This window comes from Penicillium maclennaniae (assembly GCF_028827695.1).
Source record: "Penicillium maclennaniae strain IBT 15551 chromosome Unknown utg000004l:1.0-3007600.0:1.0-3009580.0, whole genome shotgun sequence".
Lineage (NCBI taxonomy): Eukaryota > Fungi > Ascomycota > Eurotiomycetes > Eurotiales > Aspergillaceae > Penicillium > Penicillium maclennaniae.
Window position 1 is genome coordinate 2,959,334 of NW_026623216.1, and position 24,606 is coordinate 2,983,939.

The 24,606-nt window shown below is 44.0% G+C and overlaps 7 protein-coding genes across 7 annotated transcripts; 4 read left to right on the top strand and 3 right to left on the bottom strand.

Moving 5' to 3' along the window:
- Window positions 1–2,327: 2,327 nt before the first annotated feature.
- On the bottom strand, window positions 2,328–2,794 carry N7477_005244 (uncharacterized protein; the record flags this gene model as incomplete). The annotated part of the gene is given in 3 exon segments (XM_056966907.1): window positions 2,328–2,463; window positions 2,516–2,641; window positions 2,655–2,794. The coding sequence occupies 3 exon segments, from the start codon at window positions 2,792–2,794 to the stop codon at window positions 2,328–2,330; spliced, it is 402 nt and encodes a 133-aa protein (XP_056823688.1).
- Window positions 2,795–3,353: 559 nt separating this feature from the next.
- Window positions 3,354–4,073, top strand: N7477_005245 (uncharacterized protein; the record flags this gene model as incomplete). Its single annotated transcript, XM_056966908.1, has 1 exon — window positions 3,354–4,073. The coding sequence occupies one exon, from the start codon at window positions 3,354–3,356 to the stop codon at window positions 4,071–4,073; it is 720 nt and encodes a 239-aa protein (XP_056823689.1).
- Window positions 4,074–4,642: 569 nt separating this feature from the next.
- On the top strand, window positions 4,643–5,454 carry N7477_005246 (uncharacterized protein; the record flags this gene model as incomplete). The annotated part of the gene is made up of 2 exons (XM_056966909.1): window positions 4,643–4,896; window positions 5,238–5,454. 2 exons carry the CDS (start codon window positions 4,643–4,645, stop codon window positions 5,452–5,454), a joined length of 471 nt encoding a protein of 156 aa, XP_056823690.1.
- A 1,614-nt stretch (window positions 5,455–7,068) lies between these two features.
- Window positions 7,069–8,841, bottom strand: N7477_005247 (uncharacterized protein; the record flags this gene model as incomplete). Its single annotated transcript, XM_056966910.1, has 2 exons — window positions 7,069–8,716; window positions 8,777–8,841. The coding sequence occupies 2 exons, from the start codon at window positions 8,839–8,841 to the stop codon at window positions 7,069–7,071; spliced, it is 1,713 nt and encodes a 570-aa protein (XP_056823691.1).
- Window positions 8,842–9,116: 275 nt separating this feature from the next.
- On the top strand, window positions 9,117–11,941 carry N7477_005248 (uncharacterized protein; the record flags this gene model as incomplete). The annotated part of the gene is made up of 2 exons (XM_056966911.1): window positions 9,117–9,300; window positions 9,357–11,941. The coding sequence occupies 2 exons, from the start codon at window positions 9,117–9,119 to the stop codon at window positions 11,939–11,941; spliced, it is 2,769 nt and encodes a 922-aa protein (XP_056823692.1).
- Window positions 11,942–11,991: 50 nt separating this feature from the next.
- N7477_005249 (uncharacterized protein) lies at window positions 11,992–12,912 on the top strand (the record flags this gene model as incomplete). Its single annotated transcript, XM_056966912.1, has 1 exon — window positions 11,992–12,912. The coding sequence occupies one exon, from the start codon at window positions 11,992–11,994 to the stop codon at window positions 12,910–12,912; it is 921 nt and encodes a 306-aa protein (XP_056823693.1).
- Window positions 12,913–24,213: 11,301 nt separating this feature from the next.
- Window positions 24,214–24,606, bottom strand: N7477_005250 (uncharacterized protein; the record flags this gene model as incomplete). The annotated part of the gene is made up of 1 exon (XM_056966913.1): window positions 24,214–24,606. The coding sequence occupies one exon, from the start codon at window positions 24,604–24,606 to the stop codon at window positions 24,214–24,216; it is 393 nt and encodes a 130-aa protein (XP_056823694.1).

The following is a 24,606-nucleotide window of genomic DNA, read 5'->3' on the forward strand; positions in this document are numbered from 1 at the left end:
GTGTGCTTTGGAAGATGGCTCTGGTGGTGAACCTGCAACCGCAATCGAGACCCTTAAACCTGGATGCGCGACCACCTACGGCAGAGCAGTGTGGTTGAACCTGGAAAACTGCTGCGCTCGCTTTGTCCTTCCCCAGACGCAATCACCCCCTCCGGCTGACACGGACGGCCTGTCACTGGCTGGTGCCAGAGATCGCAGGTAAACCCACCTACAGGGTGACCAAAGAATTAAGGTTACTTCTGTTCACCGCCTTTTCCTTTTAATTACATACCGCCCACGTATTAACTTTACGTGACGGGTTCAGATCTTCCCTTTTCAGTAATTACAGTCACATATCATTAGTATTTGCACCCCAGTACTTCGACCCACATATATTCTGCCGGTAGAATAGAGTTCTATTTCTAATAACTAATATGCCACCCTTCATACCGAATCACTTCCTCTACACGATGAGGCATAGTCTCAGCTAGATTAATAAAGTGCCTAATCGTAAGCTGTTCCCACGCAGCCTACGCTATATCTACTAGCTCTGCCTAAGTAGTATCATTATTAGGCATCTCGCGAAGCCACAGCCGTAGCTTTAATATATTAGCCTTTAATAGCCCCCAGAGGTTCTTAATTAGGTTTAAATCTGGCGAATAAGGCGGCTAATCCATAACAGTAATATTTAACTCACGGAGAAGGGTTTAGAGAATATATATAATATATGTCGGTATATTATTATATTAAAAGATAGTATCCTTGTTCGCTAGTAAGGTAGGTAGGATACTATAATAAAGATTATAAATAACCTCTTTTATAATACCCTTACGATCCGTAGTAGGATCTCTAAATAAAGGAATTAAGCCAGTCTTTCGCGGAGCGCCTAAGAAATAAGCCTAGAATAGTTATTTTGTCTGTTTCCCTTTTGACAGTGTTATTTAGATACTAGACTCGCGCTCTTAAAGCTAATTTTTGTTGGGATATAAGGGGAAAGCTACCACGAAGCAGATCGTGGCCCCTTAAGTCCGTGGGAGCAACCTTAGTCCGGCTGGGTCAGTCGGTGCCAGACAAAGGTAGAAGGTCAAAGGTCGTAGGATAGACTATAAGCAGATATAGCCTAAACGAAGGCAGAACCACAGTCCTGAGGATCAAAGGAAGAAGGTAGAGATGACTTTTTGGAAAGTAGAACTGACTTGATTCTTTCTGCTAGAAAAGAAGGACATATTTATAGGCTAAAATAGCCTAGAAATGACGTCTAGAATAACATACAAATACTAGACAGCAATATAATAAAGGTGGCAAAGAAGGGAACCGAAGAAAAGCCAAAAGAATGATGTCAAGGATCGACGGTTTCAGCCACCCCGAAAGCTTCCCCGCAGTATCTGGTTATGCATACCCAAAGGTGGACCATTTTATCCCTAAGGGAAAGTGGTCCGCCTATCCTTGAGGGGACTGAGGGTCGAAGTCTTTGGGAGATCCGGTGGGAGATCAAATAGGAGATCAAGTCTTTTATCCTTCGATAAATAAAAGAATATTTCCTTAATAGGAAACCTCAGGGTATGATATATGATGATTGAAGAAGAATTTTTATTTTTCTTGTAGAGAATTGCGGACATATTTATATCCAATCAACAATATTCTAGGCCTATATTAGACTTGCATTATTTTAAGTCTAGGCCTGTCTTGCTTTGAAATCAATCATAGTCTAGGCATCATTTTCAGTTGTCAAGGCATCATTAATAGTCTAGACCTATTGTCAAGGCATCATTGATAGTCTAGACCTATTGTCAAGGCATCATTAATAGTCTAGACCTATGTCAAGGTATCATCAATAGTCTATCCATAGAACACCTTTTAATAGACCTATTATAATTAGGTGGCTTTTCGTATTTATCTGACCAATTATAAAGATCATAGTCTTCTTGGATGACTAAAGGTAATGCTGACAGTCCTTGATAATGCTGACAAAGGTAATGCTGACAGTCCTTGAATATGCTGACAAAGTCTGTTCACCGAGGTTCGAAGACCATGGTCGAAGTCCGCGGGCAAGATATGCCCGAAGGCACCTCCGAAGGAACGGACCATTCATGTCTAAAGGCGGACTATTTACCTCTGAAGGAAAATGGTCCTGCCTATCATTCGGGAGAGGGCCGCGGACCAGAATCAGAAGTGGTCAAAATATCATTTTGATAGAAGAAAAAATCTGGTCACGTGATTAATGCAATGCTGATCTTATATGTTGAATATAAGGATAGATCTTTCTATATAGCATTGGTCTATATTCCAATAATTTTTAGGAGGAATAAATATCCACTCCTTCCGAGTACCTTATCCGCGTTTAATAGTTATTTTATCCGACCAAAAAACCCTTTTTTTAGTCCTCTAGTATAAAATAGCGATAAGCTAAAGCCTAGGTAAGATATTTCGTAGCGTAAATAGGTATAAGGTAAGGTCGGTTTATCTTTCGCCACTTCCGGAGGCCTATATTATACGTTAAATGCCAGATTGATATCGCTTTAACCTTATAATTAACCTTAGTAAGCAGATCCTCGCGGGTAATATCAGGGCGGTTTTAAATTGTATTATATATACGGTCTCGGTCCTTCGCAGTAAGCTTACGAGGTGCGCCAGAGCGAGGTAGGGAAATACCTTTTGAACGCTTTAGATCTTACCGGAGGGTATAGTGGATAGTAGAACGAGGAATATCAGGGAACGTATTCTTCTGGATACGTTTTGCACCCCATTTTGCTGATCGTTTTAACTCATATATACGCTCGCGTATATATGGTTCAAGCTTAGGACCGCGAGGCATAGTTTAGAGGATCATAGGAAGAGGATTATAGGCAGACAATAATAGGGGTTGTGGGTGGATATAATGGGTAGGCGGTGTATTAAGGGCGGTCAGGATGCAATGTACTGGGGTGCAAATACTAATGATACGCCACTGTACCACGGGGTATTGAGGGAACGAAACAAGCTAGATACGTTGATTATTCATATAAAACTGGCAGAATCGAAGTGGAGAAGTAACCTTTATTCCTTGGTCACCCTGGAAACCTGACCAAGAAAATATTAACCCCACCAATCCTGACGTAACCCCGGCCATGAGCTTGGGCCACTGCAGATCATTGGTGGGCCGAACTAAAAGATTGGTGGGGTTACCTGTGTGCACGTGATTTTGTTTGTTGCAACCCTCCAACCTACTGACCAGTTTCTCGGTCTCTCTTCCTCTTTTTCAGCACACGTTAACGTCTCGATGCAATCGTCTCGTATCGCAGTCTTTTTCTCCGTGGCGTCGAGCGCCCCTTTCGAGCCATTCTGCCACGAACCAGCGCGACTAAAACACACCCCCGACGGTTCAAGGAGCTACCATGGCCGCCAACCGGCGCGTACGCACACTGCTGCTCGCGCTGATCGCGCTTCTCTTGACCCTCTCGTTCGCCTTTGCCGTGGCGGCCACGGCGTCGCGGGCATGGGTCTGGCGCAAGGAATTCGACGAAGACGGGCAACCGACGGGACGACTCTTCTGGCGCGCACCGCTGGGCTACTGCCAGGTGCTGCAGTCGGGGGCTGCGCCGTCGTGCCACCGCAGCAGCAAGCCCGCCAAATACTGCTACCTAACGGCCCGAGACAGCGCTCCCGAGTGCGCGCTACTGCGCCTGGCCGGCCAGCTGCTCATCGCCGGCTGCGTGCTGCTCGGCGTGTCGATGGTTGTGAGCGTCGCCAGCGTCACCCTGCAGCGTCTTGTCAGCAGGCGCTCGGTTGCTGGCGCGGCGGGAGCCGTGCTGCTTGGCCTGGCGGCTCCGGCAGCCTTTGTATGCATGGCGGTTGCACATCTCACCGGTGGCTTCGTGCTACTCGCCATGCAGTTTCCCAACGGTGAAACGGGCACCGCGGACAATGACCAGCTGTCGTCCATGTGGGTGGGCGACAAGGGGTTGGTATATGTTGCCGCCTCGTGGACCATTGCCGGCTTTGCGTCACTGCTGATTGTCACTGAAGCCGGAGTGATGCGCCCGGCGCTCGAGGCCATTGAAGAGGCTCTTCCACCGCCGCCACGACGACCCGCTTGCTGCACCTTTGGAGGCTAGCGTTGGGGCCAAGGCCGAGTGCAGCGCCGACATCGAAAACTAATCCTGTCGTTTGTAGTTATCTGGACTTGCTGCTGGTCTGACATTGCAAAAAGCATTTCCGGCCTTGGGTTGAAGCAATGAGCCGAGTGGAGGAAGTGAAGGAGGGCCTTTGGTGCTGTTATTGGCACAGCGTACACGCCTGGCTTATTGTTTAAATACAAACTTACTCGTTAATGTCTGCTTCAACCTTCAAACAATAAGATGGACGCTCTGTGCTCGGGTATCAGTGTCGTCAAGTTTCGAAATGCCTCGCTTTTGTTATCTCCCTACATTGCCCTTTAGCCCTTTCAACGCCGATTCCCCTATCAGCTGCCCTGCGCATCCAGCGTCTGTCTCATCTGCAAGAACCCATCAATAGCAGTGTACGGCCCTTTGTCAAACTTGGGCTTATCATCTGTGACCTCGATGCCCAACGCATTATACTCGGTCGTGCTATCCCCCTTCGCATCCTTGACATCAAACGGCTGCAACCATAGCCACTCGGCCGACGTCGCAGCAGGCAACGGCACGCCCGACCCCACAGGCACATGTCCGCCGGCACTGCCATGCGCATACTGCCCCCAGGCATCCAGCTTGTCGGCCTCAACATAATTGTCGCGCAGCCGTGGCACGACCAGCGGGCCGACAGCGAAGAAGGCCGCCATGCGGCGCAGCGCCGACGACACGGCCCACGGCGGAATCTGCAGCGTCGCGATGGGCAAAATGCCAGAATACCCGTGCAGCGCCGTGTAGGGGTCCAGCAGCGCCGACAAGACGGTGAAGCGCGAGTTGTGCTGCTGCCGTAGCTGCGCCGGGTCCATTGCTTGCGTGGTAAACGGCGGGATCGTGGACCCCGGCGTGCCTGGTGTGCGTGTGCTCGTCGGCGCTGGTATCGCCTGCACCACCTTGGGGATGTAGTACGGCGTCAGCTTCGGGCAGGTTCTTTGTGCCGATTTGCTGTGTCGGCGCGCCTTCAACGGCGCTCGGGAAGTGCGTCATGATCGTGTCAAGCTTCATCTCGTTGCTCACAGCCGGCCCGCCGGGTAGAGTCGCGCCTGGTCCGGCGGCTGGAGTTGTTGGTGCCGTGGGCAATCCTTCCCAGTATCCGACAAGCCCGTCGTAGACTCGGTCTACATCTCCCAGCCGTAGCGGGAACGCATACTCTTCCAGCGGCTTCTGGGCGGGCGCCGTGGCTTGTGTGGACATGTTGGTCAACGGCGGCGCTGCGAGTTCGAGCGACCAACCCGTGTTGACGAGTGCGAGTGGCCGGCCGACAACCACAGACGCGGCATGGGCATATTCGGCCGGTGGATGCGGCAGCGCCATCAGCGCCGCGTCGACCATGTCCATGAAAGCCTGAAGATATGTTTTCTCTCGCAACCTGGTGAGCAGTGCGTCGAGTTGCCCCAGCGGTAGAGTGTACTCGGACACACTCGCCCCTGCATCCAGGGTTGTTGGGCGGTCAAAGGGCTTCCAAGCCGGGTCTATCGTGTCCCCGCCGACACCACCGCGGCGGACCTCGCGGTAGAAGGTGCCGTCTGGGAGATAGAGCTGTAGGCCGCGGTCGACGTGGTTGACCACAATCCAACCCCAGATCGGGGACTCCCATTCTGTTGCCGGGCGCCATGGCGGCGAGGGCTGCGCTTGCGTCGGCAGATCACGTACGAGAAAGCACGCGTTCAGTCTCGCGTCTTGATTGATGTTGGGCGGCATCTGCGCGAACTGGTTGTGGTCGAATGCGTCCTCTTGAAGCACGGTGTTTGGTGTTACCGTGTGCGGAAGAAGCTGTGGGCGGTAGTATTCGCCGAGCACTGGGTGCAGTGGTAGCTGCGTAGCGTGCGGCCGTGGGTCGATGGCCGTGGCAGCTTGCCCAAACTTGTCGATGATATTCAGTCGTGTGAAGCGGAACTGCCCGTGTGCAACAGGTTTGAACGGCGACTTTGTAAAGTCTGCGGGGTATGAGACACTGTTGGCGTACGGCGTAGTCGACGTGTTGACGTCCATCTGGAGGATCTGGTCTTGGTTGAATCCCGCTGACGGCTTCAGTGCCGTGTCGAGCTCCCTCGTCTTCTCCGGGCCTGAAGGATCCATGACCTTGATTGTACTGGCAGGAGCTCGTTGTGTTGGCTTAACGTGCGTGCCCTGTAGCCTTGTAATCAGATGGTCGTTGAAGCCGGCCATGGGCGCCGACAAGAATGGAAGCTGTTTCACGGCTTCAATGAGCTTCGTCCGCATGTCTGCCCCGGGGATGATTGCATCGAGGTCATCCGATGTCATGCCTGCAAAGAGTGTCTTAATCTTGTCTGCCAGTGAGAACGCGGGCTGTGGCAAGACAAGCATCCTCCCGAACAGAGTAAGTGGGCTGTCCACAATACCTGTGCTGCCAGGAAGCTGAACACTATCCTTGAGGCCATACCGGAATCGAGATGGCGCGTTTGGTACACTCATTTCCTCAAAATCCCAGTTCTCATATGGGATGTGATAGTACTCCGCTTCCCACTCAACAAACAGAGGAAACCACGGTTGGTTTATCCAGCAGTCTCTGGTTTTGCCCAAGTCACCAGAATCATGATATAGAGGCGGAATTGCGGAGCCGATCTCAGGCACGTACTTGTCGGCCGGACTGTCTGGAGGGTGAAGCATGAAAAACTCGCAAAGCAGCTTATCTGCCGTGGCTTGCATGACTGTAGTAGGGAGCGTGTGGATGATAGCTGGTATCTTCCCGTCCTGAGACCCGCGAACGAAGTCCAAAAAGCCCGACCATCCAAGGAACGTATTGGTAGGCGATGTAGCATATGGCACTATTTGATTGTCAAGACGAACTTTGAGTTTGTTGGCGTAGTCAATTGGCCATGGTGAGTCCATTCCAGACACAAGCATCGTCGGGTCCTTCAGCGAGTAGAACCGCTGGCGGGCTCCTTTCTCGCACGGTAACGTAGCAGCCTGTCCAGTCTTTCCTGTGGCAGGGTCACCATTAATATGAACATTCCAAGCACTGATCTGCTGGGCTAAAGCCGCAATATTCTGCGATCGGGCCCAGACCTTTGAGAGGATCAGTAAATGCTAAACGCCATTGTCGCCGCTCGTAGTGCGTGAAAGTACTTGAGATTCTCACCTTTGCCTTGACTGCGTCATCCTTTTGTTGATCTTGCTCAAAGCTAAAGTATGTCCACCACTGTGCCCACAGATTCCACCTCTCTTGACGTAGCTCCCTTACAGCTTGGTCCATTGCTTCTTGGTATTGGTTCAGCTCCGCGAGCGCAGTGAGCTGTGTCTGAGTTGGCTTTGTCGGCTGACCGTCGGTATTTTGGCCTGACAGATACCAATGGCTATCTGAGTCTGCGCTAGCGATGAAATTATGGTCCGAGAGCATATCCGAGGCCTCAAACTGCGCGTCGACGGTTTCTTCTTGCTTTAGCAACAGCTGTTCCAGCTTCTGCAATTTCTGAAAGGCATCCTTATCAGCGGCGAACTCTCCATCATCGATGTGCGCGTCTACAAAGCCAAGAATCGTGTCCAGAGGTGTGGTCCCGACTGTAACGGGGGAAGTATTCGCCAGCAGCGATGCCGCTTTGTCCGCTGGTGAGTTGGCTGGCTTGTCGGATGCCGAAAACCGAACGCCATACATGCTGCCGTGGCAGAGTGTACGGCAAGAATCGGAGGAATCGAGCCAGTCTTTGAGGCCGGCGGTGCCGTCGGGAAACTTCATATTGCAGCCATCCACTCTTGTGCCTCGAGTGGGTTGACTAGCGGGGTGGGTAGGGTCCGGCGGGATTGTGAAAGGGTCGCCTGCCACTCGACCACTCGAATGCCAGCCGATCACATAGTAGCTTGCGGTGGCTGAATCGAGCTTAGCTGGCGTTTGGGTGCCATCGTTATACTCGAATGGATCGAGCATGGAGAAGACATTCGCGTTGTGCGGCGTGTAATCGGCGAATAATGGGTTGGACGAGTTCAACACCGACAACGGTACTCTTGCGACGCTGCCTTCGTTGGACATATCCGCCCACAATTTTCCAGTGCTGTCAATCGCGTCTAGCTTGAGGCCAATGAAATTTTCGGCCTGGCCTGCGAGACTCGTACCATCGCCTGTCATGTACGGCGCATACTCTACTTCGATGTCTACATCTTTTGGGATGCTGTCGATGTCGTCAAGGCGATCGCTCTCGATTATCCAGGCCTTGAATTCCCCAATTGTGTCACGAGCTGTTGCAGGAATGACAGAATCCAAGAAAAGACGCCGCACAATCAGCCAGCGGTTTGGAACGGGGCGGAAGTCTGGAACGTTAGGGTCAAAGTCAGTGTCGGGCACGTTGCTGAAGCCTGCCTGGCTTCGCCGCTCCGCTTCAGCCTTTTTACGACCGGCGTCTGACATGTCTCCCATTGCAGAGACGCCAGTACGATAGAAGCGAGGGAGCGACCAGTGTAGGTAGACGCCAATGCGCCCCTTGATGGGAGCTCCCGTGCCCAGATCATAAACACGCGGATTGGTGGTCTTGTCCGTAGCAGCATGAAGATCGACATGATTGAGCAGGTCGGACTGAATGTCGTTCTGATTGAGCCGCAGAAAGGTGTAGTTTGGCTGTGTGATGGGCGCAACAGTGGCCGCGGGGAGAGGGGCGCTGGATGATGATCAGTAACAAAAAACGGCTCAAGCACGCGCGTTGCAATTCTGCCCATACCATAGTGCAGGATTCAGCACAAAAGCATCCAGCTTCATAGGCACACATACCACAGGCGCCGCCATTGTTGCAGTCAACGTCGATGGCCGAGTGCGCGCTGTGGCCGTGAGTAGGTTTGAGGGGCTCCTCAGCGCTGTGAGGCCGAGCCGAATGCAGGCCAATGTCGTGCGCTTTGGTCAGCTGTAGTCAGCCAGGTGCCAGCCGGGGGTGCTCCCCTACGTCTGGCCGAAATGACGCCTCCAACCCGCCGTCATCGCACCTGTTCTCCGGTCTGCAGAGCACTCCTCTTACCGACCATTCTCGTCGATGATACGGGTGACTCGAGTCGACAACCTACGCCATGGCAACGTCTGCCAAACCCAGGGGGCGTGTTCTCAATCAGTTGAGCACGACGTTGAAGGCAGCGGCGGCGACCGCGGCAGCAAACAACTCCACCAGCGCGAGCGTCGACGATGGCGACGACAACGATCTTGCATACGTGCCCAAGGTGGATCCGGGAGAGATACGGTTGTATTCATACTTTGGTGCGTCATGCGTCCACAGACCTTACCTGCTCGTGCGACTAATTGTCTCTCAACAGCCCCGGGCCTGGAAGCTGGAGGGCATTCCATTGATGTGGTCCAGAATATCACTGCACCCCATGGCTCAGCCAAACCCGAGGACCAACTCATCTTGACGAGTCACCAGGAATTCGAAGTCTATGCGCCGCGCTTTGCCCTTCCACCAAACTCGGTCCACCAGGTCTACCCACCTCAAGGACATTCTGATCACAGCGTGGTCCTCCCGCACATAGTGTTCAATGATCCACACCTGCCATGGGAGCAAATCGGGTCTCCGAGAGAAAATAATAAAGAATCAGCGGGGAACAACAATCCGCCTCCTCGTAACAAGACGCCATGGCTAGCCTTGTTTACGTTCACCGAAGACGAACTGCGGCTCAGTGACCAGGAACTTGGCCGAGTTGCTAACGGCGGCCTCTTTCCCGATAAATGGAAATCATTGGATTTGCAACAGTCCAAAACAACAATGTCCATCACTCTCCCACTGAGCAAAGTCCTCGACTTGGACACGTGGATGCCAGGCACCCCAAGATCCTCTCAAAAGATCGAAACCCCTGTCCGTGATGACGACCCGGACGACCCAATAATACCAAAATCAGGAAGTGGTGGCTCGGCGTCCGACTCTGGAAAAGAGCCCACAGCAGATATGATTTTCATGCCGCCGGATCTCTTCCACTCGTTATTCTGTGACTATAGCGCAAGTTACAACAAGGTGTTTCCGGACGATGCTGTGCCTGTGCTCGACCGATACAAATACCTGGCTCATGTTCGCCAGGTGAACACTTGCAACATGTCCAGCCTCGGGGCTGATGATGAGCAAGGCCTTTTCAGCGCTGTCATATCGCACCGATGCGGCCCCACGCAAGGAACCCCGCGGCAAATCATAGTCTCAGACCCTAGAGTCGCACCACCCTCCGGTCCATCGTTCAAGAATTCACCCGCTATCGCACTGCCAAAGTCGACAATTGTCCATCTAGTGTCACTGAAAGGCGTAGAAGACTATGTCAGGATCCCTACCATATCATCTCGCGTGGGGCTCGTTTCTCTCTATTCCTGGACGTACACTACATTGCCCCCAGATAACATTAATTTTGTGGATGCAATGCGATTGGTAGGGTCACGAATCCCGCAGCCGTTGCGAGCACTGGACCCTGTGATAAACAGTGTCAAAGCTGCCGATAAAGACGATCCCTCGCACGCCGCATCCGCCAGACTTCAACAACGACTAACAGATGGTTATTCGATGGTGCGATACCTTACAGAGACGGGCGAATCAACAGCTGCGTTCTTCCGCGGCCCTTTGACACCAAATTTGCCGCCTCATCCCCTCAACGACGCGTGGCCATCGCAAACCAACTTCTCTAGTGCTTTGCAAATCCTCGACTCGTCTTTGGGAATCATGGATATCACTTACTCCTCGGCCTGGGAGCTTGGCCGAACCTTAGCGATTGCCGATCGGGGCTACACGGCTGCAATTGCAAGAGTTCGAACAGTAGTCAACACGCAAGCGGTAAACGAGACGAAGAAAGCAGGCACCGGCAGCGACCCTACGCGTGCTGCGGTAGTCGGCGGTCTTGAGACTGCTGTTGACCTGATCAAAAACATCTCCCGTGGGCTTGCTGATGGTAGTCGCACAATCGATCCTGCCAAACGGTGGCGAACGAGCACTGCTGCCTCGGCACCCGCCAGTACACCTCAAGATACCAGCCGGTTGTTTGATACCCATGTCCATGCCGCAATGGAGAAGGTCGCTTCCGCAGTGCCAGCGGCCGACGCCACGAGCGACACGCCATCCCAGCACTTTAACGAAGCAAACATTCCAAGCTCCCCGGACTGGGCCACCATGGTCAAATGGATTGTAGACAAGCTGTACCTCTACGGCATTCCTGCGCACTATCTTATCACCGAGCAGTCACACCTGCCACCAGAATCGATCAGGTTTTTCTACATTGACCCAACCTGGACTGATGCGTTCATCGACGGCGCGTTGAGCATAGCAAATCAAATTGACAACCCTGACGATGTTGTACGCCAGGCTATGAAAAACCAACTTAACAACTACTTTGCCTCGGTCGACAAAACTCTGCTCCCACGCCCTCAGCAAATTCCAACGTACGGCTTCTTTCTGCGTAGCGCTGTGGTGCAGGCATTCCCCAACTTGCAAATCCACGCCCCGTGGACGAAGAACGGAGACGGCAAACTAGAAGTCGTACGGCAAGACGTCCTTGATAAGGACTTAATGCTGTGCCTCCTGGACCGCATTCCAGGGGACCAGTCCTTGAGCAGCTTGACGATCTCACAGCCACCTCATCAACAGCGGTTTGCCGCGGGTGTCAATCTTGGTGTGGAAGACAAATCAAAACCCGACCCCCACGACGGTCTCAAAGACAAAACAAATTTCCTTGAGATTGAGTTCAATCGAGTCTATACCGTGGATAACATCAACGATCCTGACTTTGGCGACCCGATCGACATACGGCTGTGGGGAGAGGGTCAAGGCGAGATACCAATCACGCGCCAGACAAAAACTGGACCAGTGTCGAACAAATTGCCAAAACCAAATCCCCCGGTCGTTTTGACTGGGAAAACAATACCCTCGTTATGAAGGGATTTGCTCCCATGTGCAACAACGTGCTCACTCAGGAGCTACCGAACATGTTCACCGACCAAGAGCCGTCGGCTGCCCTTGTCGGAATCCAGCTGAACGACCCTATCAGTAAGATGAAAATCGTCATGAAGCCTAGGGCTGATGGAAAGGACAACAGTGAGCCGCACAGAAAGATCTACCTGCCTCAGACACCTCAGCCCACGGTTAGAGCATCATCCAGCAAAGCGAAGGCCGTGACAGCGTCTGCTACCGCAAAGGTTCCATTCCGGGCGCCTATCACAATGCTTCCGTCAGTCAAGGCAGGGTTTGCCTCTACAGCAGCCGCAAGTCAGCAGCCTGCGAGCAAACCACAAGCCGCCACAGCGAAACCTGCCGCAGCTCCTGCCGCTTCGGGGGGCAGTGCCAGTGGCGACCCCCCGCCTGGAGGGTCCACGAACGCATTCAAATCGTCCTGCTTTATTTCGGGCACGGCAACTCAACTTGACAATAACGTGCTTTTCATTCAACCGAAAGGAAGTCCTCAAGATCTGCCAATTGATCTAGTATTTCGCTTTAAGCGGAATCCGAATGCGGACTTGACTCTGAAGATCTACAAAGTTACGATCCAAATCCCCCCGGGCACAGACGGCACTGATCTTTTGGAATCGTATTCCGGCACGAGCACTGGCGGTCCTGCTCGCGTCAGAATGCTGAGCAATCCGCGATTCAACACGCTGGTCTCTGACAAAGGTAGCAAGTTGGAAGTTTCATTGTGGCCGCGCAGCACTACCCAGCTCTGCCCTCTCGCTGACAATCCGAACTTGGACTTCATACTAAACCAGGTGAGAATTAACAAAAAGCCGGGTACCGTGCGATGCGATGTGTATGAGTGGTATCGAACGCAGGGAACTGGAACAGATGCATCGAAGTGGCCGATTGTAGCTCAAGGAAATTCGTACTTTAAGCTGATCAAAAAGACGGCGCCATAGAATGATAATACCTTGGACCTTCGTAGCGCCAGGTACAACAGCCAGCTCACTGTAATGCAGAGTTTGTTCATTTCCCCTCTACACTTTATCAAAGACATTTGGATCATAGCCAGTTGGCTAAGAAATTCATCACGCAGATGTCGCTATGGGGAGATGTCGTCCCAGTGAGGTATCGAACCCTCACCCCAAGTCAGAACAAGGAAAGGGTGCTCCATCGGGTTGTCAGAGGTCAGGCAGCACCCAAGGGGTTTTGGAGACCACCGAAAGCCTTTCTTCTGGAGTTTCTGGAGCGTTTGCCATTCCGCCGTAAGGGTACTGAACTTAACGTGGTCGGTAAACGAGTGACGCATATAAGCGAGTGACGCACCCCAAAACACTATAGTAAATGTAACAATATATTTTAATAACAATAAGCTTATTCTTCTCAATATATATAATTCTACTGAATTAGTGTATTAAAAGTCTGATAAAGAAAGCCTAGTTTAGTTTAATCCTAATTAATAACTTTTACCAAAAATACACTATAATTTTAGTGTGATAACAGGGCCTTCTTGTTACTGGGAAACGGTCACGTTACCCAACTTTTTCTGCCGTACGGACCCGTATTGGTCCGCACGGCTACCATATATCTACTCCTTCGTACACGTACTAAATAGAATACACTTTCCTACCTCCAAAATCTTATTTAGCAAAATATCCTTGCTTAGCTAAACCTTCTAAGGTTAACCGGGAACAGAAGTATTACCCTTAGATATACCTCTATTCCTATAAATAATCCTTTCTTAAGCGACTAATTAAGATCGCTTACGTGCGATACCGAAAGGAATCCGAAGTTCTCTCTGATTTATTTTGGTCGCTATCTATAAGAATATAAATATATACGCCTATAAAATAGTAATATAAGGAAGTTACGTACTAGAAGGATTAGCACCGAAATAACCCACTAATTAGGGCTATAAATAATAAAGATTAGTCAGAGAAACTTATATTTAATACCTATTATATCCGTATATATCTATAGAGATAGAAAAAAAGATAAATATATATTCTTCCTAGCTCTAAAAGAAGACCTATCTTAAGAGAGAAAGTAAAACCTAGGGAAAATTAATATTCTTAATAAGAAATATCTTTAAATATTAACGTTCTTAACCGTTTATAACCGATTCCGACTAATTATATCCGATTACGCCCCTTAAGACTTATAGTTCGTATATCTAATAACTCCGAATACTAAGTATATACTCTATTCGCTATTAGTGGATAGCGCGTAGATATTTTACTAAGCTTAGATAACCGCCTCGGAAGAAAGCTTATCTATTTAGGTAATACTTATTAAATAGGCTACGAATATTTTAGCTAAGAATACTTACCTCCGTAAGGCCAAACTTTAACGTATAGAATATAAATATATATATATTTAGGAAGATCCGCTCTAATAATTAGTAGATATTCTTAAATAGGTATAAATTAGACTAGCTAATACCCCGGATACTTCTAAAGCTAGCTATTCGATATTATCCTAACTTAATAGCGCTTAGAAGGCTATCTAGAAGGCAGTCTTAAAAAATATCCGCCTTATTAAGGTCTATTAGGGTATAGTTAAGTCCGATATTATACGAAAGTACCTACGTAACTACGAGCGTTATTTTTACGAAATTATTACTTTCGTGGGTGCGGAGCTAGATAAAAGCTCTAAGATTATTTATATTAGCGGATATTTATTAGACTATATTACCGAAACTTAGCGTATATATACGGAATAGGTTATAGGAATATATAGCGATAAAATTACTACTTAATAAGCCTATAAGGATTAGATTAATCGCGAGTTTTCGGAGTATCTTAGACCTAAAAAGTGATAGGATAAGTTCGTGAACTTAAGGTAAGGGTAAACTTTATTCTATAAATATATAATTAACCTATAATAGGCTATATACGATTATAATATAGATATTCCCGAGCTAATCCTAATTTAATTCTTATAAAAGGGTATAAATATAAATCTAAAGAAGCGTTAGGCTAAGAATTAAGAATAAGATCGCCTTACTGCCTTATAAGATATTATTTAAAGATTTATTAAATTTATATAAGATATAATAGTAGCTAGATAGATTAAGTATACGGACCTAGATAAGATAGATCTTAGTATAATATTAACCTAAGTACGAGACCTTTCTACTATTATCTACTATAATTATAATAAAAAGGGATATTATAAATATAATTACCTAGCCCTAAAAAAGAAGAAAAATAAAGATAAGAATAAGGATAAAAAAAGCTAGTTAAAAAACTAATATAGGTGTCTTCGTACGAAGCCCTAGCCACTTATATCTATAAGGCTTCTTATACGCCCGATCTCTTTGAACTTAACTATCTAAATCTAATTAGGAAAGATCGTGGCAAAAAATATCTAGATATATCCTTAAATATCCTAAGCGATTCCCTCCTTTATTACCTAATTTCACTTAGAAAGACTCCTTTATCTCTAACCGTGACCGCTCTACTTAATAATAATATATTATATATATTTATATCTCTAAATATTACGAATCGCTTAAAAGAAAGCCTACCGCCACTAATCTCTATAAACCCTATTATAGTTAAGCTCCTAAATAGGGAAGAGCTCCGTATATAGGCGAAACTAAAGGTTCTAGTTATAATTAGATCCTAGCGAGGAATCCTAGAAATATAGATTTTAGACTTCCTAGATTTTAACTTTATTCTTAGAAAAGACTTTTTACGAAATATTAACCCTATTATTAACTAGGTTAAGGGAACTATAACTATATAGGATTATAAGCGGATATATATTACCTAATCCGCGAATACCCTTAGTCTATAATAAACTATTAGCGCCTAATTAAATCTAATTTCCGTTAAATAATACTTATATATAATACGGAAATAGTAATTATAACCAATATTTATTATTATTTAGGATCTTCCTAAAAGAGAGAAAAAGGAAATATTAGGGGCACTAAGGTATTCCGACCTACGTATATAGGAAATCCTATTAAGATATAATAAGATATTCCGCGCGAAACTACCTAAATCCCTCCCTCCGGAACGTCTAATTATATATAAAATCGATACTAAAGATACCTATCCGGTAAATATTAATACTTATTCCTTATTATCCGAGAAATTAAACGAACAGACCTAATAAGTCCAAGATTTAATTAATTAAGGACTTATTCGCCTATTAAGTAGTCCTTAAGGGTTTCCGGTAATATTCGTAAAGAAATATAATGGTTTATAGCGTATATATATTAATTATCGGGCCCTAAATAGACTTTTAGTAAAGAATAGTTACCTATTACTATAAATCTAGGAGCTTTTAGATATAGTAGGAACCGTAAAAATAGTATCAAAAATTAATCTTACGTCTAAATATTAATAGATCCGTATAGCAGAGAATTTAATCTAAAAAACTACGTTTAATACTACCTAGGGCAAATATAAATAGCTCGTAATACTATTCGGACTATATAATATACCCGCGATCTTCTAATCGATTATAAATAATACCCTCTATCCACTTTTAGGTAAATATATAGTCGTATATCTTAATAATATCCTAATATTTTCTTATAGCTTAGAAGAATATTATAATTATATTAACTAAGTATTATTATTACTAGAAGCGTAAGAGCTATATACTTAACCCTAAAAGTATTAGTTCGCGACCTAAGAATTTAAGTTTTATAGATATATTATTAGAAATAGGTAACTTCGCCTTATATTAGAAAAGGTCGCGGCTATACGCGAATAGCCCTAACTATATAATATCTACGAAGTTCGCTAGTTTCTAGGTCTAGCCACCTATTACCGACGCTTTATTAAAGGCTTTGTCTTAATATATATATTACTCTATAGACTATTAAAGGAACTAAATATATCTATCCGGAAAGATAAGTTCAGACCTATTTAATAGATAATTAGTTATGAAAGTGCCTTTATATAACTAAAAGAAGCTTTAATATAAGCGCCTATCCTAAAATAACCGAACCGCGATAAGCCTTTTCGGATCGAAACAGATATATTAGAATAGGCTATTAATATAATTTTACTTTAATCGGATATAAATAAACGCTTTTACCTAATAGCTTTCGATAAAAGAAAGTTATAAGGTATAGAGCTAAATTACTCCGTTTAGGAAAAAGAACTATTAGCTATTAAAGAAGCTTTACGCGTATAGGACTATTATATCGAGAACGGCACTAAAATAACTATTATTATAGATTATATAAGTCTTTAATATTTATAGATAATTATAACCTATAGTAAACACTTAGCTCGTTAGGTCGCCGAATTCTAGGAATATAATATAGAAATCTAATACTATAAGAGTTCGGAGGTAATTATACCTAATACTATTAGTTAGCGGCCAGATTTTCTAAGAGATAGCCCGGCTAATCTATTAGAGACCTAACTAATATAGAACGTTTTATTAAATATAATATATATATTTATAGGTATTCCTAAGGAGAAGTAGTTAGTAGCTACGGAATAGTATCTCGAAAATTATACCCTTCCGGATAAAAAACCTACTATAAAAGCTATCCTAAAATATATAGGAAACTTAAGCTATTAAGAGCTTTCGAATCCGAATTAGGATATAGTAACGGTTACTCGCTAATTAACCTTTATCTATAGGGATAGGATTTAAGCGCCTTATTTAGAACCCTATTAGCGTAGAGAATAGGTAAAATACCTATACTAGGAGTTTAGCTATCTTAGTTACCTAGGCTTAAATAGAGTTATTCGCCTACGAGCGTAGTGGCTAGGGATACGCCGTAATATCGAAGAAGTTACGCGAACTTATCCGAATTATTAAGTCTCGTAAGAATTACGGAAGAGCCTCGAACGCGAAGCTTTATAGCTAATAATATCTATAAGACTTTAGCTATTTAAATATTAGGGAATAGATCTAATCGGACGGCTACCTACTATACCGAACGGTAACTATTAGATAATTACTATAATTAATTATGCTACTAGTTAGCTAGTCGTATAAGCCGTAACGGATATTACCGAAGAAGCTATTAGATACTTTCTTTTTAAAAAGATCTTCGTATACTATAGTATACTAAAGGAACTAATCTCCGATAATAGGCTAAATATCCTAGCCGGAGCTATATATTACTTTATAAAATTACTAAAGACTTAGTATAGGATAATAACTCCCTATTACCCTCACACGAATAGGAAGGTAGAAAATTTAAATAGAATTCTTAGACAGATACTTACTAAGTATCTAATAAATAAGTCTATAAGAGCTTAGGATCTTTATTTATATTAAGCACTTTTTACTACGAGAGTGCACGAATATATAGTTATAGGATTCAGTCTATTTTATTTAGTATATAGTGTTTACCTATAAATCCTTAGTGATCCGCCTAATAGCCTAAAAATAGAAGCCTTACGCACTAATACTATCCAAAATCTAAGTAATATATATACGAAAGCGAACGAACTGCTTCTTATGCGGGCTATTAGGATAAAGCGTATATAAGATAGTCTTATTATAAAAACTAGTTTCTAGCTAAACGACTAAATATTAATTTAGAACGAGACTAGGAAGAAATTTAAAAGTAAGTAGTTCGGACCCTATTATATCCTTTAGTCCTACCCGCTTAGGACTTATACTTTAGCGGAGCCTAACGGCTATATACTCCGTATATTTATTAATAGATTAAGGTTACTAGAAGCGAACGTAGATAATCTAAAGATATTATAGATATCCTCGGTAGCCTATATAGCCCTACGTCGGGCCTAAATATAGATTAAGCGGCCCGAAGAGGTCCGCGCGGTCCTAGAAAATAATAAGGAACTCCCTAACTATTTAGATCTATCTACTTTTACCAGAAAGGAGTAGGAAGATTTTAAGTATTTAGGCGTACACTTTAATTCGGTAGGGGAGGAGCTAGCTATAAGATATACTAAAGAAAGGGTAAAGATATAATATTAATAAATATTATTAGTTATAACTAAGTAATAAAAATCGGATATAAATAAATAGAATTTAGAAGTAAATAACTACGAATCCGAAGCCTCTAAGTTATCTACTAAAAAAAAATAAAGAAGATATTTCTTAGGAAAAAGTTTCGCAATATTAGGACATTAATACGAGCGAACATAAACTTTTTGATAGCCTATTCATAATAATAATATTATTAAAAGCGGCAAACTAATTTATTTATATAAGAACTAATCTATTTATATAGGAACGGGCACAATCGTATATAACTCAGATAATTAATTATATACTCGAATAAGAAAAGCAAAAAAAATATCGCGGCTATTTATAAAAATTTGTTATTTATTATTAAATTATTATTATTACTAAGAAAAAAAAAAAGAAACCGAACAGGGGCGTTTACCCTTAGTCTATAGCGAAGGGGTTCGGCTCCTCTTTAGGTACGGCGGGGGGGGATTAGAGCTATCGATAACGCGCTAGGAAGAAATTAAGGTGCTTAATATTATTATTAAGATAGTCCCTAACTGCCTAAAGCTCCCGTATAATTATACGAATACCGGCGAAGTCCTTCGCATAGCTAAGAGAAATAAATCTAGCGTCAGTCAAAGGAGTTATATACTAACGCGAGTTAAAGGGCAAAATTAGATAAGGGCCACCGACCGAGGCACTAGATAGGGATAAAGGGGATACAGATAGATTAAATATCTTTACAAGGCGCGAAGACAGAGAGGACTTAGCCGAACTAGTTCTCTTACAATCTCTAGAAAATAGACCTAAATAGGGAAGAGGCTTCTAGGGGGTAATAAGTATAATTAAGGCAAAAAGGGGAGCGAAAGCTTCCGCTTCACAAAGAAAGCTACTATCCGGATTCTACTCACGAATAATACGCAGAATCTATAAGGGTAGGAACTTATTCGTACAGAAAAAATAGTTAGTTCTAGCACTAAAAAAGTTATAGTTTATATAACCGCCACTAAAGATAATAAACCTATTATATATAAGGACGCAATAAGTTACGAATAGGCCCAGACCGCGAGAATAGTAATTATATAACTCGCTAATAGGGGCGACTATAGCAGATTAGTAAGCCTAGGTAGCACGAAGAGGCACTATTATCTTATAATCACGGGGCTTCCTATTACGCCAGTCAATATTAGTCTAAATAGACACGTTTAAGATCGTACGGTCAAATTAGGTAACAAAACTAGTTATAATCGGGTTATTTTCGGTATTAAGGCTAACAAAGGACAAAGCGAGGGTAACTAGGGGAGAAGAGGAACAAACGGGGGCAACCGAAGGATTAGGATAAGGATTAGGACTAAGGCGAGGATAGCCATAGGTACAATAAGGGCTAGTCGGAGTGGCTATAACGCGCGAAAATAAAAAGAAAAATATCTTTTTTTTTTAAGGTTTTTTATAGTAAACCTACGAGCAGGCGAAAATAAATACTAGATACTAGCCAGAAGATACCTAAAGATAGGCGAACGAGCACGAAAGGGAATAAATCAGTAAAGAAATAAGTAGGTTAGAGAGAGTAAGGAGGGAAAAGAAAGAGGGCCGAAAAGTTACGCGCCTATATCCTCACCTATAATAAACGCGTACGTTTAAGTGATTTCCTAATTAGGCCTTCGTAATCTTACTAATCCTATTAATCCTCGTGATCCTATTAATCTTCGTAATCTACTAATCCTATTAATCTTCGTGATCCTACTAATCCGATTAATTCTATTATAATAAACGATACCGCTATAGCGGCCACGATCTACCCCGGATATATCTAATTAGCTAAGCTTAATTATTAATAGGATACGCACGGCCCTAATCGCCCGCGATCGACGCGCTTATCCGGACCCTCTCTTATAATAACGTACTAATTTATTTATACCCTGCGCGACCGGTTAATATAATAACTCTGCGCGTATTCGTTCCCTTATTTATACCCGGACCCGTATATTATTGTTTTGATAACATTTCGGCACCTATTAGAAACATTTAGTTATAATTAGGAATAAATATTCCCGTCCTTAATATATTTCTTTTGTTAACAATCTCTATTTATATTATATTAAGAAACTAACTAGGACTCTTAGGTCCGATCCTATACGTACCCGAGATTACAAGGATATAATCCTATTTAGTGGGGAGAATATAATAATAGGGCCTTCTTATTACTAGGAAACAGTCACGTTACCCAACTTTTTCTGCCGTACGGACCCGTATTAGTCCGCACGGCTACCATATATCTACTCCTTCGTACACTTACTGAATGGAACACACTTTCCCACATCCAGAATCTCATTAGTGTTTAAGCTTTAAGGATATATTATCTAATTTCTACTTCCTAAAACCCTTTAAGACTTTTAAAAAATATTAGAATTAACTTAAATAATATATACTTATAAGGAAGTGTTGGGATATAAGGGGAAAGCTACCACGAAGCAGATCGTGGCCCCTTAAGTCCGTTGGATCAACCTTAGTCCGGCTGGGTCAGTCGGTGCCAGACAAAGGTGGAAGGTCAAAGGTCGTAGGATAGACTATAAGCAGATATAGCCTAAACGAAGGCAGAACCACAGTCCTGAGGTTCAAAGGAAGAAGGTAGAGATGACTTTTTGGAAAGTAGAACTGACTTGATTCTTTCTGCTAGAAAGGAGGGACATATTTATAGGCTAGGATAGCCTAAAAATGATGTCTAGAATGACATACAAATACTAGGCAGCAACATAAAGAAGGTGGCAAAGAAATGAACCGAAGAAAAGCCAAAAGAATGATGTCAAGGATCGACGGTTTAAGCCACCCCGAAAGCTTCCCCGCAGTATCAGGCTATGCATGCCCAAAGGTGGACCATTTTATCCCTAAGGGAAAGTGGTCCGCCTATCCTTAAGGGGACTGAGGGTCGAAGTCTGTTCACCGAGGTCCGAAGACCATGGTCGAAGTCCGCGGGCAAGATATGCCCGAAGGCACCCCCGAAGGAACGGACCATTCATGCCTCAAGGCGGACCATTTACCTCTGAAGGAAAATGGTCCCGCCTATCGTTCGGGGGAGGGCCGCGGACCAGAATCAGAAGTGGTCAAAATATCATTTTGATAGAAGAAAAATCTGGTCACGTGATCAATATCATTTTGATAGAAGGCCCCAAATTGGTCACGTGATCAATGCAATGCTGATCTTATATGTTGAATATAAGGATAGATCTTTCTATGTAGCATTAGTCTATATTCCAATAATATCTTTATCCGCGTATTAAAGGTAAAGCGCGGCTAAAATATTATCGCGGAAGGTTCGCTTCGTAACCCACTAAGAAATAGATATAATATCTATAGGGGATAAATAAAGGACTAACGAAGCCTCCTATAAAAGATAATAAAGATTAGATATATTAAGGCTAAGATTATTAATAGGAATAAGGAGATAATCGGCTGAATATATTTAATAAATAGCGAAGTTAACCTATAGAACCGTTAGCGAAACTTATACGAAATCGGCTTCTAACTTATAGGCTTAATAATATATATAGTGCCTAAGTTATAAATATTAGAGTAACGAGACACTAAGTATAAAAAGTTAGTAATAAAGACGCGAACTACCTCCTTAGTATAGATATAATAGTACTAGACTAAATAGGGTTACTAATAATAAGCTTACTATCTTTATTTGCCTCCTTAGCAGGCTTAGTAACGATAGCCTAAATATCTATAATATACTTAAGTAAATTAACTATATTAATTAAGTTATCTTATATACTAAAGGGAACCTAAATAGATTAATAATAAAATATAAGTGAATAAAAAAGATAAATTAACCGAAGGGTAATGATAATTAGTATAGAAATATACCTAATATAAGATAGAACTTAGTATATCGCGTATATGAATTACTAAGAAGGCGCTCTGCCTATCTTAGTCCTAGAGAGAGCGATAAGTATAAGGAATATACTAAGTAAGCTCCGGGATTAGAGATATATCCTATAAAGGGCAATAGCTAAGAGATATAGGGGAAGATATATTAATTCGTGACCGAAATAATAATAAAAATAGAGATAAAGAGAGAAATAAAGAGAAAGATAAACTAATAATAAGTTACAGCCAAAGAACAAATAAAAATAAATCGAAACGAAGCTAAATATAAGAACTAAGGGAAATAGGGAAGATATTAGAGGAAGGAAAGTAAAAGTAAAAAAGTCAAAAAAAGAGGAAAAAGGATATAGGTAAATAAAAATATTAATAAATAAAAACGTTAATAATATATAAAAATAATAATAATAATAATACGCTAAATAAGCACTAATACGCGACTAAAAAGAATATATATTAGTATATATTATTATTAGCTAAATCAAAAACAATATTACCGTTATATCGCGGCCGGGACTACCGCGAAACTAAGGAGAGTCTAATACTATTTATAACTTCTACGTAACTCACCCTAAGTATAACGACACTTAGGGCTCACACCTATTATATAACCCTGAACCCAAAAAGGTTATTTAATCTAGATAACGTCAGGCAAAAAAAAACTTTTTTGCAGTTACCTCCGGGGCCTATCGTCTCTAGAAGGGGAGTTATAAAGGAATACTAAGGACTAGCGGTAAAGGTTTACCCCGAAGTGTAATAAGTAAGTCTCGGACCCGATTCGTACTTAAAACGAGGGGGGTTCCCAGATAACTTAGACTTAGCAAGAATCAGTCTTGCTTCTTATAATACTACACTCTAGTCCAGATATCCTTCCTTACCTGACCGATAGGCTTTCTACCCTGAACACGTAGATTCTTTACATCTACGGACCAAAATTATAGTAGGACCACTGCCTGAATCGTTTCGACGCCGCGGGAAACGTACTAAAGGGAAGGAAGGAGCGACGCAAAATACGGTACCGCGCCCGGCCGGGCTACCTTATTAAATAGCTATAGCTAGGACACTCCACTTCGCGCTCGAGCCGGACTAATACAGTTAGAGTTCTGATTGAAGAGCGGGGTATTAAGGTGTTCTACTTTCCCTAGAGGGAGCGCGTCAGTTTCTCTGCGGCTTCGGCACTACTAAACCATATTTATTAACGATAGCGGCACGGTAAGTTTAGGTACGTTATAAGCATAGGCGGAAAGCGACACAGACGCGTCGACGGGGATAGGTATTACGGGAGTTATTAGAAGCGGGAGAGGAGGACGTTAGAAATCAGTGTGTATTAGCATAATTATATAGTGTAGTTATCCCGACTACCCTATAGTTTCTGCCGGCAAATCGGCCTTGCGGCTAACAGATCCGAGAATGAATAATCAACCAATCAATCAATTAATTATAGCCAGGACCTGGGACTAAAAATCCAATCACTTCTTCCCAACATAGACAATCCTACCATCCTTGTCTTGCACATACCCATTCTCCCTAGTAATTCCATTTGACCCATAAGCCAGAGAAGAAGCCTGGACTTGCGGAGACTGCATCTGGCGTTGGTATTCGCGAGCTTTCTCCTCATTGGCTATAGCTTGCCTCATGCCTTGCACTTGCTTTGTGAAACTCAGGTCAGGATTTGCTTTAATTGTGAAGCTGTTTGTGCTATGTGGGCTTACAATCTTTCCATACTGGTGCATATGGTACGCCTGCTGGGCATTCTGGACCACGCCCATGGGGTTTGCAACCCCTGCGGAGGCTCCTGCTGCTGCACATGCGAAACCAATACCCTCACTCGCCATCTCATAAGTCTTGTATGGGTCTGGCAT